This window comes from Corylus avellana, chromosome ca11 (assembly GCF_901000735.1).
Source record: "Corylus avellana chromosome ca11, CavTom2PMs-1.0".
In the NCBI taxonomy this organism is placed as follows: domain Eukaryota; kingdom Viridiplantae; phylum Streptophyta; class Magnoliopsida; order Fagales; family Betulaceae; genus Corylus; species Corylus avellana.
Window position 1 is genome coordinate 2,680,753 of NC_081551.1, and position 20,675 is coordinate 2,701,427.

The 20,675-nt window shown below is 36.8% G+C and overlaps 4 protein-coding genes across 5 annotated transcripts; 3 read left to right on the forward strand and 1 right to left on the reverse strand.

The window, feature by feature from the left end:
• Positions 1 to 332: 332 nt before the first annotated feature.
• On the forward strand, positions 333 to 7,557 carry LOC132166424 (guanine nucleotide-binding protein-like NSN1). The gene is made up of 9 exons (XM_059577229.1): positions 333 to 437; positions 526 to 770; positions 2,282 to 2,411; positions 2,532 to 2,705; positions 3,154 to 3,371; positions 4,186 to 4,450; positions 6,300 to 6,479; positions 6,613 to 6,827; positions 7,046 to 7,557. Exons 1-9 carry the CDS (start codon positions 419 to 421, stop codon positions 7,424 to 7,426), a joined length of 1,827 nt encoding a protein of 608 aa, XP_059433212.1. The 5' UTR covers positions 333 to 418; the 3' UTR covers positions 7,427 to 7,557.
• Positions 7,558 to 9,586: 2,029 nt separating this feature from the next.
• LOC132165837 (basic blue protein-like) lies at positions 9,587 to 10,195 on the forward strand. Its single transcript, XM_059576519.1, has 2 exons — positions 9,587 to 9,767; positions 9,996 to 10,195. The coding sequence occupies exons 1-2, from the start codon at positions 9,587 to 9,589 to the stop codon at positions 10,193 to 10,195; spliced, it is 381 nt and encodes a 126-aa protein (XP_059432502.1).
• Positions 10,196 to 12,184: 1,989 nt separating this feature from the next.
• On the forward strand, positions 12,185 to 16,096 carry LOC132165838 (probable serine/threonine-protein kinase PBL26). Its single transcript, XM_059576520.1, has 5 exons — positions 12,185 to 12,299; positions 12,826 to 13,034; positions 13,152 to 13,341; positions 14,279 to 14,661; positions 15,713 to 16,096. Exons 1-5 carry the CDS (start codon positions 12,185 to 12,187, stop codon positions 16,094 to 16,096), a joined length of 1,281 nt encoding a protein of 426 aa, XP_059432503.1.
• A 1,971-nt stretch (positions 16,097 to 18,067) lies between these two features.
• On the reverse strand, positions 18,068 to 20,024 carry LOC132165528 (NAC domain-containing protein 41-like). Of its 2 annotated transcripts, none has more exons than XM_059576138.1 (2): positions 19,671 to 20,024; positions 18,068 to 19,585 (listed from the first exon to the last, which is right to left on the reverse strand). In XM_059576138.1, the coding sequence occupies exon 2, from the start codon at positions 19,327 to 19,329 to the stop codon at positions 18,316 to 18,318; it is 1,014 nt and encodes a 337-aa protein (XP_059432121.1). In that variant the 5' UTR covers positions 19,330 to 19,585; positions 19,671 to 20,024; the 3' UTR covers positions 18,068 to 18,315. The 2 variants fall into 2 exon arrangements, with proteins under 2 accessions (XP_059432121.1, XP_059432120.1); XM_059576137.1 differs by having other exon boundaries at positions 18,068 to 19,599.
• Between the last annotated feature and the right edge of the window lie 651 nt (positions 20,025 to 20,675).

Below are 20,675 nucleotides of genomic sequence, written 5' to 3' on the forward strand. Positions count from 1 at the left end.
TTTATCAAGTTTAACGTTTTAAATTTGACAGAGGGAGTACATGACATCAAATTGAAAGTTCATGGGTAAAATTGAAAGTTTTTAAAATTTGGGGGTATTCTCAAAATGCGTGGTAGTTCAGGGTTTTAGGTGAAAAAAAAAAAAAAAAAAAACCTTTAGGGCCACGTAGTGGGCTACGTTGGCCCAGCGCTCTGCCTCTCCCCCGCCAAGAAAACCCGCCCGAAATCCACATATTGGTTAAGCCACAGGTCAGGCCTTTGACCTAGAGTGGGTAGCGATCCAGTCCAGCGCGGCCCACGAGATCTGATGGAGCTCCGGAGCAAGCCTAAAACCCTAAAAAACTATTTTCGTTTCCCTTTGTCAAAACCCTACAACATTCTCGCTCACCTTCTCCAATTCTATTCTCGCACAAACCAAAATGGTGAAGAGGAGCAAAAGTAAGCAGACATCATAACAATCATTCTTTTCTGGGTGCTGTTTCTTGGTGATTAATATGGTTTTTTACTCTTTATTTTGTTTTGACAGAGAGCAAGAGCAAGAGGGTACCTCTGAAGAAGAAGTACAAGATCTTAAAGAGGGTGAAGCAGCACCACCAGAAGAAGGCCAAGGAGGCAAAGAAGCTCGGCGTCAATCACAAGAAGAAGCCGGAGAAGGACCCTGGTATCCCCAACGATTGGCCCTTCAAGGAACAGGAGCTCAAGGCTCTTGAAGCCCGCCGTGCCCGTGCTATCGAGGAGTTGGAGCAAAAGAAAGCCGCCCGCAAAGAAAGGGTATTCACTCTTGCCTCCTGCCTTCGTATTGCTTGGTGTTTTCTTTGTTGTGGGATTGGGTTTGTTTGTTTGTTTGTTTGTTTGTTTTTTTTGTTTTTGTATTGTGTTAGAACGGTGAAGTTTTGTAGTTGAAATAGTTTTTTAAAGTGTAGATTAGGCGTTTTTGGAGTAATTGAGACCGACCCATGACAGATGATGGTGATTTTGAGCGTTTGTTTCTATGGATTTTGTGTGCTTGCTTTTTCATTCTTGTACCCAAACTGCATATGGATCTTATTGCCTTTGAAAAGTTAAGCATAGAAAGGAATGAGGAGGAGGTCAGTCTGATTTTTTTGTTAAACTGCATATGTATCTTGAGGTTAATGTCTGCTCTCCTCTGGAGCTTCTCTCCTCTATTTTAATGGTTTGAAAACATATCTAGGAGTTGTTTTGGAGCTTAGTATCAGGAGTTGAGGAGATGTTTTAGACAATTACGTATCAGTAAAGTTGTTGAAGTAGTAGTTCACCGTCCACAATATGTTTGAAATAGATTCTTCAGTTTTGAAGCTTTTAGAACTGTGATGCATCACATTAAGATGACACTTGAATTTTTTTGCTGGGAAGATTTGTTAACCTTCTGCTTAGTTTTTGGATAAAGATTAAGTTTTGGTTATGCAAATTAAACTCTTAGGGTATATTTCGATGGATGGAGAGCATAGTTGAAGAAAGCTGAGAGAAAGGGTTGAAGTTACCCTTTCCCCTGTTTGGACATGTACTCTACTCCCTCAACGCCCCTTTTAATTGGGGAATTGGAAGGCAGAGGATACCAAGTCTTAATGAAATTTTTGTGCTTCCATTTTCACCCTTTTTACCCGTAATTATTTATTAAAATTTCTTCAATTTTTAATTAAACCCTTGTCTCTTATCTCCCTTTTTTGTAAATTTAGGCAATACTTTATCATTGGGGAAACTTCACTTACCCCCCCTATACTTTCGCGCTTTTTGCAGACACCCCCCCATTGTTCAAAACCTCTCACTTTGGTGTATCAAACTTTCGTTTCCTTTCAAATATCCCCCTACCGTTAGCTTTTGACCTTTCTACCCCTAAATTATTTTTTAAAAAATTATTTTTTAATAAAAAATAAGGGCACGATTGTAATTTTTCACCCTTTCCGTTAGGATTTAACAGAAAATCCTAACGGAAGGGGCAAAGTGAAAGGAAACGAAAGTTGGATACATCAAAGTGAGAGGTTTTGAACAAGGGGGGAGTGTCTGCAAAAAGCGCAAAAGTATAGGGGGGGTAAGTGAAGTTCCCCCTTTATCATTTCTTCTTCTTTCTGCTCAGGAACCAAACAAAGGAGGGGATTCTATACCTTTATACCCCCTATCATTCATGTAGCCCCCTCATGTTCACTCTACTGGCCATTACGTTCATCAATTATAGACCTTTGTGCTCCCGCTATAGCAAGTTATTGCTTTTGCTCTCTACTTTTAATCCTTTATTCATAATGGTATCCTTTCTACTTTTTCAGGCTCAAAAGAGGAAGTTGGGGTTACTAGAGGATGATGATATCTCCAAGTTGGCTGGAACAACTTCTGCAGAACAAAGTTTTGGAGAGGGAAAGGGTAGTGGTAATTCCACTGGAGCTGGGAAAAACCGAGGTATGTTTAGGCTAAATGTTTTTTGAAGATGAACTTATGGTGGAAGATTATTTTTTTTCTCTTAAATTTACCTCTACATTATCTTTTCAATTCTTTTAATATATCTTATTTTTCATACAGATAATTCAGATAGGGCTTTTTACAAAGAGTTGGTAAAAGTCATTGAAGCATCGGATGTTATTTTGGAAGTTCTTGATGCTCGTGATCCTCTTGGTACTCGTTGTGTTGATATGGAGAGGTTGGTGATGAAATCAGGTCCTAATAAGCATCTAGTGCTGCTTCTGAATAAAATTGGTAATGTTTTACTCTCTCTCTCTCTCTCTCTCTCCCCCCCTGCGGAAGGTGTTTAATAAGATTTTAATGTTAGAAATTTTGAAGAAGGTAGAAAGTGAAAACAGTTTTGTTTTCCTGATAATTAATCAAGATATCAATAAAAGCATAAAGCGCCCCCATGTGTAAACAGTTAAAGAAGCATAAAGTAATTGCGTGGAATTAGATTGGATGTGTAAGAGAAGAGCTTGATTGAAAATATCAGAGAACCATTGTTGCAAGGGTCTACATACGTAACTCTTGAGAGTGTTTTGAATGTTAGGATCTCACTATCAAAAAACAATGAAACAGATCTTGGCTGCCATTTTATGTTCATAGAGTATATCATGTTCAGAAGACAGAAATGTTTCATCTAGTTTCGCCCCCGTATGGTTTCGGCTTGAATAATTTATAATTGTTACTTGTATCTCAGATCTTGTCCCTCGAGAAGCTGTTGAAAAGTGGCTCAAGTATCTTAGGGAAGAATTACCAGCTGTTGCATTTAAGTGCAGTACACAACAGCAGAGATCAAACTTAGGGTGGAAGTCGTCCTCAAAGGCAGCAAAACCAAGCAGTCTTCTGCAAACGAGTGATTGTCTAGGAGCTGAAACTCTTATTAAATTGTTGAAGAATTACTCAAGAAGCCATGAGGTATGCCTACATATATTGCATGCACAATAAATTCTCTGAAGCTTCAGAAGATTTTCCATGAGAATATGCTGTTTGTGCTTGGTGTTTTTTCTTGCCAGTCTAATTTATTACTTACTTTGTATGAATGGATATAAACATGTGCCTCCCTTAGTTGTTATACTATTATGTTTGTTTATAAATCTCCTGATCAGGTTATTTTATAGGCCAAAATCTTTTTGGCCCCTTCACGTTAGGTTTTTTGTTAATTTGGCCGTGTTCTAATTTGAGTAAAATTATCAATAATGTTATTTTTGATGAAAGTAATGGTAATGACTCTGATGATGATATTGATGACAATGATGATAATCCATTTAGAATCTAGAGTAGTTTGGAGGCATATGATTGTGTTTAATGGTTTGCACTATTGTCTCTCTACGGGTGGATGGCTGCTTTCAAAAGTTGTCTCTTTTCTAGTTTTCTAGTTTTTCTGGATTTGTATTCTCCTTCTTCCTAATTGGGTGTCTCTCTTGTATACTTCCTATGTCCATAGGGTATGCCATTTTGCACTTTCTTATAAGATTGAATTACTTATTAAAAAAAATATAGTTTTGCTGTATTCTACCATCTATCTGGTAGTAAGGATGTGTCATCCGTCTAGGCTACAAGATGCTTGCTTGGGGTTTTCCTGTTGTACTCAAGAAAGCTTTTCTTTTTACTGCCTATAAGTTTCTTAATGTAATTGTTAAGCCATATTTTTGAATTTGGTTTTTAGAGTTCTGGTAAATCCATCTTAGTATCGGCCTCATAATCTGCTGTGCATTGTTATCTTTGGCAGATCAAGAAGTCAATTACTGTGGGTATTATTGGCCTGCCTAATGTTGGTAAGAGTAGTCTCATTAATAGTTTGAAGAGGTGCCATGTTGTCAACGTTGGTGCTACTCCTGGGTTAACAAGATCAATGCAAGAAGTTCATTTAGACAAGGATGTCAAATTGTTGGACTGCCCTGGTGTTGTAATGCTTAGCTCTGCAGCAAATGATGCATCTATCGCTCTTCGAAATTGCAAAAGAATAGAGAAGTTGGATGATCCAGTTGGTCCAGGTGACTGAACTCATCCTTCATTTTTGGCTGCTTTATCTGCTATTCTGCTTGAGTGCCTTTTGATGTGGTTAAGGAACGGCTAATATGCTGCATTTTGCCCCTTATTAGTTTATTTTATTTTTTTCTTCGGCAAGCTGATCTGGTGGAGTTCAAATGGTGGTTCATTAATAGTTTGCTTTTGTTTGCGTTGCCTTGAAATGGCTCTGGATGCTATTGTGATTTCATAGGTTGAAATGTGAAGTTCCTATCACTTATCGGAACTTGATAATATGATCACTACCATATGTGCTATCTAGGGGTGGGCACAGGTCGGGGCGGGGCGGGTATTGGCCTTTTTTCCACCCGCCCCGCACCCTGTGGGTTTGGGAAATTCCAACCCGTCACCCGCAAAAAATTACAATACCTGCGCGGGTTTGGGTATTGCGGGGCAGGTTGAATAGGCGTGGGTTTTGCAAGGCGGGTCAGATAAGAATCCAATGCATCAAAATTTTCTCTTCCACGCTCGCAAGGATTTTCTCAGCAAGCAAACAGATCGAGGGAAAGAAGGAGAAGAAGAGAAGAAAATCAGGTGGAAATGAGAAAAAATTTAATTAATCAATCACAAGTCACAACTTACCTCATGATTCATGAGAACCTAATAATCAGAGGGAAAGAATCATGGTCCATAATTCCATCTTTCTCTCTCTCTCACCGTAAATTCCTTTCTTTTTTTCTCTTCTTTATCTCTCTTTCTCACTGATTCTCCCTCCATTTCACTCTCAGCCCAACTCTCTCCCGATTCCTCAATCTCACTGTCTTTCCGTCTTCGAGCTCTCTGGATGTTGGCAGAAAGAGCATGGGTGGGAGCTAGGTGATGGAAGCTGCGTGTAGGGGGAAAGAAGGAGAAGAAGAAGAAGAAGACGAAAATCAGAGGGAAAGAAGGAGAAAATTCTTTCTTGTTGGAGCCTCAAGGCGTGATGCGGCTGCTGAGTGAGATGAGAGAAAATAGGGAGTGGGTGGGAGATATTTTGGGTTTTTAGGGTTAGGTTACTAATGGGTGGGTAGAATCAGGGCGGGGCGGGTACCCGCAGGGAAAAAATGTGTAAACCCGCTACCTGCCCCGCCCCGCACGGGTTGGAGAAGTTTTACCCGAACCCGCAAAAATACACATAAAAACCCGGTCGGGACGGGGCAGGACGGGTTTGCGGGTTGGGCAGGTTTTTGCTCAGCCCTAGTGCTATCCAATTCATATGCACCTTTACTCTAGGCTGATCACCAAGGATTGTTTCCCTGGCAAGTTCTTCATTGTTTATTTGTCTACCTAGCTAAAGACAAATTGGTCTCAAGTATTTTATCACCTGATTGACAGATTGACCTTCTCATTTTGTATTCTTTTGTTTGTTTGTTTGTTTTTCCCTGGGTAAATAATGCTTCATTCTCAAATGTTTACTTTTGTAGGATTAGAATGTTGTTTCCAGCATTCCTCTTCCAGGCAAAGAGAATAGCCATTGCCTCTTTGCATCTGAAATGATATGTATAGGATGAATAGAGAATGTAGCGTTAAAAAAACTACAGTGACATCAATTTCTATTGCTTTTACCTTTGCAGCATGAGATGAAATATTGAATGAAAATTCTGGTTGATATTTCTTTGGGAAAGAGTTGTTGGAATTTTAAAATTATGTGGCTTAGATGTTTTATTGTTATTACTATTTATTAGTAAGTAATATGAATGTTTTTATTCAAAAAGAGAAATCCCAAGTATAGAGGAAGTAGTATATATAGGGTTTCAAGCTTCCTTGTTTTATTATATTAACTTCTATCAGCAGATTTTAATATCCATACTAACTGACTCTGCCCCATCCGAGCAGTGAAGGAAATTCTAAAACTTTGCCCAGCCAGACTGTTGGTAACTCTGTACAAGCTCCCAAGCTTTGACTCAGTTGACGACTTTCTGCAGAAAGTGGCTACTGTTAGGGGTAAGCTGAAAAAGGGTGGCATTGTGGATGTTGAAGCTGCTGCAAGAATCATTCTGCACGACTGGAATGAGGGTATGTGTCTCTAGCCATTTATTTTAGAATATGTGCCCTTGAAATACACAAAGAAAACAAAATTAGAACAAAAGAAATCATATAATTATATTTAAAGAATACAAGGTAATGTTAATTATTTGATTTGTTGCAGGTAAAATTCCGTTTTATACTATGCCCCCAATTAGGAATCAGGGAGAACCTTCGGAGGCCAAGATTGTTTCTGAGCTTGGGAAAGAATTTAACATTGATGAGGTTTATAACAATGAATCTTCATTTATCGGAAGCCTGAAGTCCATTGATGATCTCGATCCTGTTGAAGTTCCTCCAAGTCGCCCTCTCAATTTTGATGAGATTTTTTCAGTCTTGGTAAGTTCCTCTGAGTCCATTGATGACCTTAGGTGCTCCCCCTCTCCGAAAGGAAAACACCTCCACATTCTTTATATCTGCAGATATTTTTGAAAAAGTATGAACAGGAAAAATATGTAATTTACATGCAACTTAAATTGAAGTGGAAGTTTCATGATACATGGTTTTTGAAATACAGGCAACTAATTCCTTGTCTTTTTTGCATATTTATGCATTAGAATGAAGAAGAACCAAAACCATCAACCAAAGGTGATGAAGACCCCAAAGGCATAGCTGATGATGGTGACGATGTGTCCATGGCATCTGAAGAAGATGGAGCAGGGAAGAACAAGGGAAAAACTGCTACTAGCAAGCAAAATGAAAAGCTATATGCAGTTGAAGGGATGCTTAACACAAAGTTGAAGAGAGCTGAGAAGAAGAGAAGAAAAAAAGCTGACAAATTAATCTCAGAAGACACAATGGATGATGATTATGACTTCAAAGTGGACTATGCCAACAAGGGATCTTCCATGGATGTTGGTGATGGGAGCGAAGATGATGGTGGCGATCAAATTATTGGGAAGGTACCTATGTCTGGTATTGAGCTCGATGATGAGTGATGGAAGGGATAACAACCCACTGTACTGCCATTTTGTTTTTCACCAAATCTGAGTACTGCGATTTTGTTAATTATTTTTTCATTGTGCTTCTCTCTCTCTATTTAATTCCGATGAGAGCTTTTAGAATGGTTTCAGTTCTCCTAATCTGGGAAACTTCCAGTTCCAGTGATGCTGTGGATCATCTAGACATGTAAACAAGAAAAGCTCACATAACTGCCAACTTGGACATTTCTCTATGTCCAGAAGCAATCATTCTATACGTTGGATCCACGATATTTTATCGGGGTCAAAGTATTAATAAGGAGCTAATTTTAATAGGAATCAAGCTTAATTTTTAGGTCTATATATATATATATATATACCCCTCGGGTTCCGTCCCTCTTTATAACTAAAAGGTCGTCAAAGAAAGAGAGATGGAAAATGAGATGACAAAACAATATTGCATCTTCATCCTTGGTTGTTTCATAGGGATGGATAGGAAAACGTTTGTTTCTTTGTTTCTTTCCTTTGGTAGGTAGAGAATTGACATGAGAGAAGAGAAATTAAAAGTATCTTTAATCGGAGATACCATTTACTAGAGGCCTATTTATCTTTGGGCTTGACAAAGCCCATCTCCCTTGGGCTGGGCTGTTCCTGTCGGCCAACGAGGGCCAATGCTAATGGGTTAGCTACCTTCTTCAAGGGAGTCGCTGACTAACAGCTCCCAAGTCGACAAACACATTATAAGGAGAGTTAGAAGACCATCAACAAACGATAAAATTACTTCGACAATTGTACCAAGGGAAGCATTTGCAAGCCACCACCCACGCTATGACGACCCCAACTGTTGCCCATCTTGGTGTAGCTGTCCATACTAGTAAGATGTTGGGAGCCTAAGAGAAAGCAGTTCGTATTGAGGATGCCAGCCATTCATGTGACGCAGTTCATACTGACAGGATGTCAAACGCCCAAGGGTAAGCAGTCTATACCGACATTATGTTTCCCAACTTGGTGGTGTCACATGACCCTACTTACTACCCCAATCAAAAGGTGCCATGTGGCCCAGGTTATTACATCATTCTTTCCTATAAATAGGAGACCATTGTAGCAAGTGAATAATCTAAGCCTTTACCATCTTTATAGATCTCTATTTCTCTCAACACGGCCATCACTAACTTAAGCATCAATGTTTCTTGCCAACACCTTCGGTGGATCACCCTTACCTGTTTCCTATCTTTACATTAGATGTCTCATTGACTTGACTACTGTGGTCAATTGTACTCGAGTAATGCTATATACCAAATTTTTATTTCTACAACTGTCTCATAATGCTGAAGTGACAATTTCACCAACCCTTGTTAAAAAAAAATAAAAAAATAAAAAATTTAAGAGTTGGTTGATATTGTTACATCAACATTATTGGATAGTGTTGGGATAAAAATTTGGTATATAGCATTACTCATTATGCTAACATTAATCAAAATCCTTACTAAAAAATAAAATAAAACAAAATATTATTTATACCTTTAAAATGATATTTTTACTTCAAATTAGATTGAAGTTTTTATTTTTTATTTATTTATTTATTTTTTTTAACTTAACTTAGTCTATTAAATAGACATATACTTTTAGAGTACCATATTCTAAGTTAATCCTATTAAAAATGCATGTGAGAATTGCATACTCTAAAGACAGATGTAAGTTTAATAGACTTGAAGGAAAAAGGTCTCCTTTAAAGTATTTGATTAGGTGAGTATTATTAATTAGTGGTATAATATTGGTCAAATTATTTAATTTATTTGCCACCAGCAATTTTCTCTCCCACTAATTTTGGGAGGTTAGAATACAGTGGACCCCAATGGAAAACTCTTTATCCCTTTCATTTATTTCTCATTTTTCTCATCTTAAAAGAAGAGTATTATACTTCACCTGATGTGAAGTACTCCCCCTTAAAAATACTCAAAAAGAAAAGAATCACAAAGGGCAGGAAAAAAGGGCATGAAGAATTTTCAACTGCCTAGTAGGAACAGCATTCAAATTGCATTCAAATTTAAGATTCCCTGCCAATAATCGACAACTCCTTTTATCCATCTATATATATAAACAACCAAACATATATATGAAGCCTATTCCTTCAATAAATTCTCATCTCTTTTCTGATCCTCCTCCTCCTTCCAAAAAATGGCTCACCAGGGAAGATGCAGTGCTGCGATACTTTCCACCATTCTCCTCCTCTTTCTGCACTCACTCCCCTCTGTATCTGCTCGAGGTGCCGTATATACCGTTGGGGATGATTCCGGCTGGACTTTCAGCGTCGAAGATTGGACCAAAGGGAAGAAGTTCAAGGCCGGAGATATACTGAGTAACTTAAGAAAACCCGTTACTTGTTGTCGTGTTTATTTCCGCTTCTTGTTTTCTTACATTTAGCTTTTATGATGAACCGTGGTTTAACATGATATCAGAGCAGATATCATGAGTTTGAATTCTGACTTTAGTTGGAAGTTTGCGCCCACATGTGAAATATAGCGTTAAAGTATTGATTAAATGCTGATTTAACAGTATTCACTTGTTTGTGTTTTTGTTTACGCAGCTTTCAACTATTATCCATCATTCCACAATGTGGCAGTTGTTGATGTCAAAGGCTATAAAGGTTGCTCTCCATCTTCAAAAGCTAAGATTTACACAAGTGGGAAAGATCGAATTAAATTATCAAAGGGACGAAACTACTTCATCTGCAGCATCCCTGGCCATTGTGATGAGGGAATGAAGTTAGCAGTTTATGCTCACTAAAATAAGAAATGCTGCATAAAACCCTAAATGATCTAGGGTTTATGTTCAAACTATGTATCGGGTTTCTCGAATAAAGGATGTTTTTCACCGACCATCGTTGTGTCATGATTTATGGAATGGATGAGATGCTTGTTTGGCTCAAGATTTTGATTCCATGCTATTTGTGTTGAAATACAATCAAATCTAATCATATATTCTAACGATGCGGGTGGATGTGCATTTGATTGTGTTAGGTTTTGTGATGGCAAATTTTGCCTAATATCCCGAATAATTAAAAGATAAAAGAAATAAGAAGAAAAAAAACTAAATGCAGACCAACTTGGGAACGTATAAGTATTCGAGATTAGCAAAAAGTGTAGGTAAAACTAATTAACTATATTGACAATGTTTTACGTGTCATGATCTGTTATACATATTTACTGACTGTGAGCCTTGCGATTTAAAGTACGTTTATATTTGCACTGCCGTTACATTCATGGGCGGAACCGTATTCCCCATAAAAAAATCTTGAAAAGCCCCTAAAATATATGTTTTTACAAGTATTCTCTTTGAACAATTTATTTTTGACCCCCCCAATTTTATTTTATTATATTTATTTTTGGCTTTTGTTAATTTTGGTGATTGTGTGTGATTGTAATTTTTAATTGATTGAGTTTATTAAAACATACCCATTTTCTTTTTGTAAGTGTTGTTTTGGGTTATTTTGTTATGTGCCAAGAGGTTAATTAATTTAGATAATATATATATATATAGTCACAAGTACCGTGTTTATTATTATTAATTTTTTTTAATCAGTGGTAGTCTCCAGCACTATGCTTCACATAGTGAATCCATAGGGTGATCTTGTCATGTTATACATATCTATTTTATGTAAAGAACTTCTGCAAAAAATAAAAAATTAAATGCATCTTCTATCTATGTTTCACAATAATAACGTACTAATTAGTTCCAACCAATTTTTGGATTAATTATTGTTAAAAAAGAAAAAGAAAAAAAGAATTGATTAAGACTGCCACATCAACATTGTGGCATAATTGTAGAATAAAAATATATATAGTATAAGCCCGTCTCTGCAGGAACACGATCCTCTTTATTTCATGTCATTTAAAATTTCAAATACCGAGATGTCGTGTACATCGTTAAATACATCAAAATAGAATCTAAACGGTAAAGCGGGTGCATGAAATGGAGAAGATCATATTCTATCAATGCGTTACCATTTGAACATCCATGACCTAATTATCTCGATCTATCTTGGGCATGAAGTTTAATTGATCTCACATTTACATAATTGGCTTAATTAACTAGTACTAAGTATAAAAAGAAAGAACATATATAAATTTATCACTTCCAACGGCTTATCATATTCAACGACACTATATATGCGGCCTTCACAAACATAATTATAAGCTAATTAATCTGGATCCCACATTTTAATTAATCTCTTTATAAAAACTTCAAAAATTAACCCTCCCTTCTTTCTCCTAAAGATCTCCATCTTTTGCGGGAACACCAAAGAAAACCAACCCATTTTTGTTGCTTGCTGACCTGCATACACCTCCCCCTCCACCATTTTCCTTTGCAGTTTTTTGAAGTTGTTGAGTCAAACACTTTCATGGCGGTTTTCGCATTACGGTTCTGTTTGGGCATGCACTTTCAATCATGGAGTTTTGTTTTTTCAGGGTTACTTGGATGATCCCACATCTTCTTTTTCTTTTTTTAAGATATATGTTTACATATATATGTATATATATATATATATATATATATAGCATTTTAATTAGTTAAATGAATACTTTGTATGTATATACATTATCAAGTTTATAATTTTCGTATTCAAAAGTTTTTTTTGAACGTTTTGGAATTTGCTTCCTTTCATATGACTTTCTGGGAATCGTAGAAGTGGGAATCTGGGAAGGATTAAAGGGGTCATCAGAGAGACAAATTGCTAGGAGTTTCAGATTTTTCTGGATTTAATTTGCACAAGAAATGAATTGCTTCGTGTGTTTTCCATCCCATGGGAAGAAAGCTTCTGACAAGACAAATGGCCGGAGGAAAGGAGAGTTGTCAAGAGAAGTAGCCGTTGCACCAAAGCCAAAGCCTGGTAACTTTTCTTTTTTTATTTATTTTATTTTAGCTAGTTAGTTTTCAAAGACATTGTACATGGGCTTGTCTAAATTATTTCTTTATTATATTAAAATAATTTTCTATTCATTTTAATAATAGGGGGAAGAGAGAGAAAGGGAGAGACAGAAAGAAATGGATAAAGAAAGAGAGAAAAATAATTAAAAACTTATCCATTGAGTTACTAGTTAAGTAAGCACCTTAGATAAATGTAGATGAACTGAAAAATTCATTTGGTTTAGAGAACCGAATGGAGATGTGTTTTAGAAGCAACCTTGTTGATGATTTGTGACACTATAGGTTTTTTAATTCCCCAAGCATAGTATTTAAAGAAGAAATATATAGAGGCCAGCTAGCTAATTACTCTAGCAGTACATACAACAATACAATGTACCAAATATTTTTCTCAAAAAAAAAAAAAATCGAGAAGAAAGATGTAATCAAAGTTGTGCCTAGCTAATTGCCATATTAATAAAAATGCTATGCTGGTTTTATATGTTGGACAGAAAATCAAAAGCCAAAGGTTGCACCAATTGGAACAACAAAAAATAATGAGGACAATAAAGAAAATGGGCACGGCAACAACAACATTGCTGCACAAACTTTCACATTCAGAGAATTGGCCACGGCAACAAAGAATTTCAGACAAGAATGTCTGGTGGGTGAGGGTGGATTTGGAAGAGTTTACAAGGGGAGACTGGAGAAGACTGGCCAGGTAATTAAAACCATACACTTGAGGTTAATTTGTTTGATGAATGATGATGATGTCTTGTCTTCCATCCTTCAAATAGAACTTCAATTCTTCTAAAAGATTTTGATATTCATTCTGCAGGTTGTGGCAGTCAAGCAACTTGACAGGAATGGATTGCAGGGAAACAGAGAGTTTCTTGTTGAGGTTTTGATGTTGAGCCTCTTACACCATGGAAATCTTGTAAATCTGATTGGTTACTGTGCTGATGGAGAGCAGAGACTTTTGGTGTACGAGTACATGTCATTAGGATCTCTGGAGGATCATCTACTTGGTAATTAATTCTTTCTTTTTCTATAATGATATGGTTTATTTAGCCAAGAACATGTTTAAGACATCTAATAATGTTGGAGTTATCCCACGTCAGTTGTGGAAGGGGCTGCTGGTCAGTTTATAAGTGTGAGAAAAAGTATCATCTCTTGAGCTAACTTTTTGGGTTGAGAGAGGCCCAAGACCACTCGACACTGATATTAAAGCTCAGGTTTAACTAACAAGGCTCGGCCTAACAGTTCACGGGAAAAACGGATTGTCTTTACTCCGATTTAGGGCCCGATGTGTGAGGGAGAAATTGTTGAGGTTATCTGGTCGTGAAAGCGGCTGGTGATCAGTTTATAAGTGTAAGAAAAAGCTTCATCACTTGAGCTAACTTTTAAGGTATAAATGCCAAATAATTTGTTGTTTGGAAGAATTGTGATAATCAAATCAATCCATAATGTTTCAGATAGCATTTTAGCATACTACTGTCAAGACAACAGCAGACGCAAGTACAGGAATGAGTTGCACCCTCAATGTTTTTTTCTTTTTTCTTTTTTCTTTTGGTTGTTGCTGTTAGGTTTTGTATTTGTGTTGGCAAATCGTAGTGTTAAAACATAGGTTATTTGGGTTATAATTGACATAGTATTTGGTTTAAGAATTGCGCTTTTATGAAGACTGGTTCGATCCACGCTGAGCGTGCAAGTTCCATGCAAAACCCAAAACTTTGCTTGACCATCAAGCGAGTCTAAACAAAAACTTCGCTCGACTCACACTTGACAGTTGCTCGAGCGAGTTTACGGGAGTTTTAATTATGAAATCTTATTAAATTCTCTTAGTTCATCAGAGCTGGAGTTCCTACTAACCATATATATGTACCCTGCATGCATGTGTGAAGATATTCATTAGAAAACTAAATAAGTAGATGAATTTATGATGAATTAAATTTTGATTTTCAGATCTACAACCAGGGCAAAAGCCATTAGATTGGTTCACAAGAATGAAAATAGCTTTAGATGCTGCAAAGGGTTTAGAATATTTGCATGATAAGGCCAATCCCCCTGTCATATATCGTGATTTGAAATCCTCCAACATCTTGCTGGACAAGGATTTCAATGCCAAGCTTTCTGATTTTGGATTAGCCAAGCTTGGACCTGTTGGGGACAGATCGTCAAGGTTGATGGGAACATATGGGTATTGTGCCCCCGAGTATCAAAGAATAGGCCAACTCACAGTGAAGTCAGACATTTACAGTTTCGGAGTTGTTTTGTTGGAGTTGATCACCGGAAGAAAAACCATCGACACCACGAGGCGTAATGAGGAGCAAAATCTTGTCACTTGGGTAAGTGTCATATTTCTATCTCGTCAATCTTTGTTAACTTTTGTTATCTAGTAAAATTACGGACAAAGTTTTTCTTCAAATTGAGTTGGAGGAGTTTCTTTCAACCTAGTCTATAAAAATGACACGTGTTCTTTTTTTTTTATTAACATGTGAGATGCACATGATTTTTTACTAAAATTTAATTTAACTTTATCCCTGCTATAAAAAAAAACATGTTTATCTCACATGTTCAAGGGACACATGTCATTTTTATAAACTAAGTTGAAGAAAATTCCTCAAACCCAGTTTGGAATAAAATTTTGTACCAAACTTTTGGTTTGTCTTTTGTTTTTAGTTGTCGAAACAAAAACATTAACAAACAACTCAAAATGCAAAATAGCTTTCAAATTTATGTTACATCATAACACTTTTTCAAACTAAAAAAAATAAAAAATACTCATCAAAGAGTATAATACTACTATTCACTTTCATTTCACACCGACATGACGTGTTTTAAATAACTTTATTTTTGTGTTTTAAGTGGCTAATTACATTAAAAGCCACTCAAAATATTTCAAGTCAACGTATATAAAATGGGTGTTAAGAATATCATTATTTAGGGGAAAAAAAAAAAAAAAAACCTTAAAACAAATATACCCAATTTTTTTTATAACTCTCTTAATATTTTTCAACTATGACTTTACTTTTCACCTCTCATTTTTTTAATCATCAAAGAGTGAGCTACATAGGAGGGAGGGAGTAGTATACTAGTAATTAATAATTAAATTCAGAATTTTTCGAGAAATGCAATTTAATAAACTATTATACGATTGTTGTATAACTTGATGAAAAAAATAAAAAATAAAAAATCATTGAATCAACACCTATAAAAAAAATTCAATGGGTGATTTTCAGTTTCTCTTCATCCGAGTATATGGGTATCGTATAATAGTCTACAAAATAGCATGTATTAAACTAAAATTTTTCATAAACCGCAATTTAACACGTAAAAAGTAATTAAAATCTGCTGATTTTTATTTTTTTATTTTTTTTTCTCTCTAAACCAAACCAGGCAGAACCAGTATTTAAGGATCCTCCAAGGTTCCCGGAACTAGCCGATCCACGTCTTGAGGGACATTTTCCAGTGAGAGCACTACAGCAAGCAGTAGCAGTAGCAGCCATGTGTCTCCAAGAGGAACCATCTGTTCGTCCCTTGATCACTGATGTTGTCAGTGCTCTGGGTGTTCTTGGAACCTGCTGTCCAGATGCAGGGGCCACATCTTTTGATAATCCTTCTCCTTCTCCACCGTCCGATCATATCATGATCAGTGCAAATGGGATTGTTCATGATGACGAAAGCCTAAGGGAACGACAACGAGCTGTGGCAGAAGCCATAGAATGGGGTTCAACTTCAAGGCATAATGCATCCCGGTGTGGAAGTACTTCTTCTGTGTAAAATACGTACATTTATCTCTACTCTAATTAATAGATTTCTTGGTACCAAGAAATTGAAGATGATTAATAGATTTCTTGGTACACTAATTAATAGATTTCTTCTGCAAGTGAGATGATTAAAATTGGAAACCAAGAAATTTATTTATTTAGGTTGTTTTATTTTGAAGATCGATGAACTGGGCATAGGAATTACAAGAGCATTGGGATCAAACATTTAATTCCTATAGGCTTAGGCAAGAACTTTGAGCCCAAGTGTTTGAATGGACAAATATAAAAGGGGATAAATACACTTGGCCCCTCAAATTTACACCCTTTTGATACTTAGGAACCGGGTTTAGATCTAAAATGTTTTCCGTCAAAAATGTTTTTTGATTACAAGGTTTCACAATTGTATGATAAAGATATGATATTTCTAGTTTCTCATATATTAATATATATAAACAAGCTAACGAATCGAGTTGAGTTTATACAAGCGTTAACTAAATTGATATGTATTGGTCAATAATTGAGCTTACTTTTATGCCCACAAATGCTCATATATGTTGATCTTTTGGGAACACTGGACCAAGATAGGTACAAAACGAATGCTTATAAGTATTATTTATGGGGTCTGTTATGCTCAAACATAAATCCAGATGATTATTTTTTGGCTTTTCTCATATCCATGTCTCTTGCACTAAGCATATATATCTAGAAAATAAGGAGTTGCTTAGAAGCACTTCAGCAACAAAAGTTCAAATTATTTGAGATGAAAAATCCCTCACCAGTTCTTGGAGCCCTTGCCTGGAATCACAAATATACTCAAAGTAAGAACAAATTAGTACTATCGATATCCCAGGAATTGATTCATCAAGTTCTTCCCATGATTAAGACACAACCTCCAGTGCATAATACCAGTAAATTTCTTTTCAAGGGTAGTAATGATTGGGCAAAAGAATGGGAATGAAGGTAAATGCTAATGAACATAAAAATAAATTTAGTTAGTAATTGCAAAATGGCACACGAAAAGAACTGCACATACAAGCTGATATAACATTCAAGTTCATTAGACATCATTGAAAAAAGGTCGTTCGATTAATGACCAAACTTTTATGGACAGAAACATCAAAGGAGACATGCTTTAATGGAATTACAAGCTTCTTTACTAGGTGTTTTTCCAATTCTGTTTTATTTGCATTTCAAGCAACAAGCATGTAGTAATTACTTCTTTGGAACCCAAAGGTAGCATAGGAAAACAATTCCAGACTAGTTCTGTTGGCAGCAAGCTCACATGATCAAATGGTCTGAATTGAGTAATTAAGCAAAATCAGAAACAGGGCCATTGAATGGTGTAACATCAGTTAAATCAAATGGCTTAGGGGAGGCTTAAAAGATTCCCAGTAAGATGGCAGGCTTCCTCCTAAGTGGTCATATACATAAATAAACATATACGAGGTATATATGTATACATACGTCCATCCATATGCATAAATATGTGCGTGCATGCATGCATGTAAATTACATTTCACTGACTTGCCCCAAGGTACCTACAGCTACAGTCATCATATCATACTATCCGAAAGCTAGAAAAGAAAGCTTTCTCTGTCATAAAGCTCAATGGCAGAGAAACCTAAAGAATATTACGTATTTTATTGTTTTACTAAGATGAAAAAGACGTATTTCAACAAACCTAAAGTGTTAGTAAAACTCAATTTAACGACAATTCATTGTTTTCCCGGGTCCCAAGTGATTATCTATCTAAGATTAAAATCTTGGCTTCTTTTTATTCTTCCTGTTTACCATATTCTTTAACAACATCTCCAGTTGTTTAGTATTTTACAGGTATTGCTTCTTGCTGGTCAGATCTAGCAGTGAGGGTTTCTACCCTTATTGTATTTTTACCTTTAATGAATATTATTTTCTCAGAAAAAATGGATCTTAAGTTCATTGGACCTGATCATTGAATGTTTAAATGAAGCACAATTCAATCAAGGATCAGAAAGTCCCCAACTCAAGAATTTTCCCATGTATTGACTGTTTAGAGAAGGCTTTGACAACACTTTACAAGAGAAGAGATATTTCGAGCAAAGTTGACAAAGTGGATATCCCATAACAAAAATAAGGAACAAGTACACCAATGTGCTACAAAAAAATTGAACAAACAAAAAAAAATTTACAATCTTTTCCTATCTTAACCGACACCAACAGTAAAACAGAGTTTTGGTTCTCTGTTTTGATCATTCACAAGGTGCTGGTGTCGTCTTTAACATGGTCCTTCAACACACGTGTTGAACAAAATGCAGCAGATAGGTTGTCCCGAACTAGGCAAGTACCAAACTCAGGATCCCAAGAATCCACCCATGCATCAAGCGGCAGATGTCCACCCACAGGGGAAGGCGGTGGCGGCAGATAACCGTAGGAAGCATAAAACTCAGACGCAGAGTCATCAGCTAGTTGACAGCTCATCAAGGTTTCCAAATATTCATATGAAACACTAAACTCAGAATCAGAGTTATCAGTAGCTGTTAGGGTTTCCAAATCAGTCTTCTGCGTGTTAGACTCTTCCACAATATCCACTGAATTCTGTGATGGTGTAAATTCAGATTCAGGCGTTCCAAATTCAGATGGACATTCTGATGGAGTCCCAGTGGCTTGAGGCCCATCACATTTGACATCGCAGCGCATCTTCTTTCTCTGCTGGGATCCATCCTCAAGTAGCAGCACTTCTTCTTCTTTATAGCATGGAGATGGAGTGTCAACAGAGATGATGGTGGGAGAAGACTGATCTTGAAAGCATCTTTTAACGCCAGCTCTTGATCCTGATTCTTTCTTTTGGATGGTGCACAGGACCCAGTCAGTCGTCCGTTCTCCCTCCCCAACTAATGAGAACTCGTGCATTATCCAATTGGATTTCTTCATGCACGAGCCCTCTTTCACCTTGAAAGAGAAGAGTTTCCTGGCCCCAATAACATCACCCTGAGCATCATAGATTTTATCGGAAGAATTCTCATGCCAAACACCGCCGCAACCCGCTGTTCGTGCCACTCGATTTTTGCTTAGATTTTTTAGCCTTGTAAAAACGTAAAGCTTCTCCTGATCACCACAGAATTGCCAGGGAGCCGTTTCACCATAAATATCAAACTCTCCGATGCCATCCCAACCCAGATCTTCTCCCCTTACCTTGTTCAACAAATAGAAGCCTACGAGCTCTTCATCGGTGGGTTCAAAACGAAATCCCACAGGCATCATCATCATTCACTCCCTCTTGGTGAAACCTCTTGAAAAAAAACAAGAACGAGAGACGACTTCACTGTGATTTTCACTCCCTCTTGACTCTCTCTGACTTTCACTCACTGTTTCACTCCCCCTTGAAGCCATGGCCCTTATATAGAAGCCAATGCCACCGACTTACGTCCACCGACTTAGGTCCACCGCCTTAGCTAAAGGCGGTGGACCAACGACTTGCCGTTGTTGAGTTTAAATTTCGAACTGGACGACTTGCCGTATTCGGCTGTATTAAAGGAACTGCAGCATATATATATATATTTTTTAAGAGCATAAAAAAGGTTGTTTGATTTGGAAATCAAGAGGCGCACCTTTGTCGCTTGCATACCACGCGCCATGATTTCTCGCCCTTTCTTTAACTCCATAGCTCCCAGCCTGCAGCTCCTCCGCAACCAGAAGCACAGCTTTGAGTGTTGAAATCATCTCTCCTCCGCATCCATGATTTCTCGCCGTAGAGATTCAGTGGAGAAATTATCCAGCAAGTCGTCTGCATGATTTACGTTGTTGAGCTTCTCGAGCTCATCTATGACACCCCATGGCACTTCAAGCTTCGCTACAGCCTCCGACGTCAAACTCCGAATGATTCCCTCAAGTCTCAAGAGAACACCTTCTGCCATTTTTCGACGGGGGGAGGGGAGTGAAAAGAATGCTTTAGAAAGAGAAGAAGGAAGATGGTGATTGTTCTGACTAGGAAAGAGAAATTGGAGTGCTAAAAAGGGGGAAATGCTGCATTAAAAAATTCTTGTTTGGGTTATATAAATCTCAGGTGGCAAAGGGTATATATGGCCCATTTTAATTTTTTATTGTTTAAAATATTTTAATTTTAAAATCAAAATTAAAATGATAAAAAGATTAAAAAAAGAGAAAGGGGTGGTCATAAGGAGTAGTTGGCCACCCCCAAGGGCCATTCGAAGCCACCCCCAAGGCTCAATTGGGGTGGCTGGCCACTCCCTATGGATGGCCAACCACCCTTTTTTTTTCTTTTTTTTTTTAATCTTTTTTTATTAATTGTTTATCATTTTAATTTTAATTTTAAAATTAAAATATTTTAAACAATAAAAAATTAAAATGAGCCATGTGACCTTTGCCACCTATGATTTATATGGCTAAAATATGAACTTTTTAATGCAATCAAGCATTTCTCTTAAAGTGGGACTCTTCTACCTTTTCCCTCCCTTTTTATTTTATTGTATTATATTATTTTATTTCAAAAATATGATAAGCTACATTATATATGGAGTTAAATATAAGGAAAAATGTATAATAAATCTCTGAGTCAACCCTTCAAAATTTTAATATTCTTAAGGTTTTTTTTT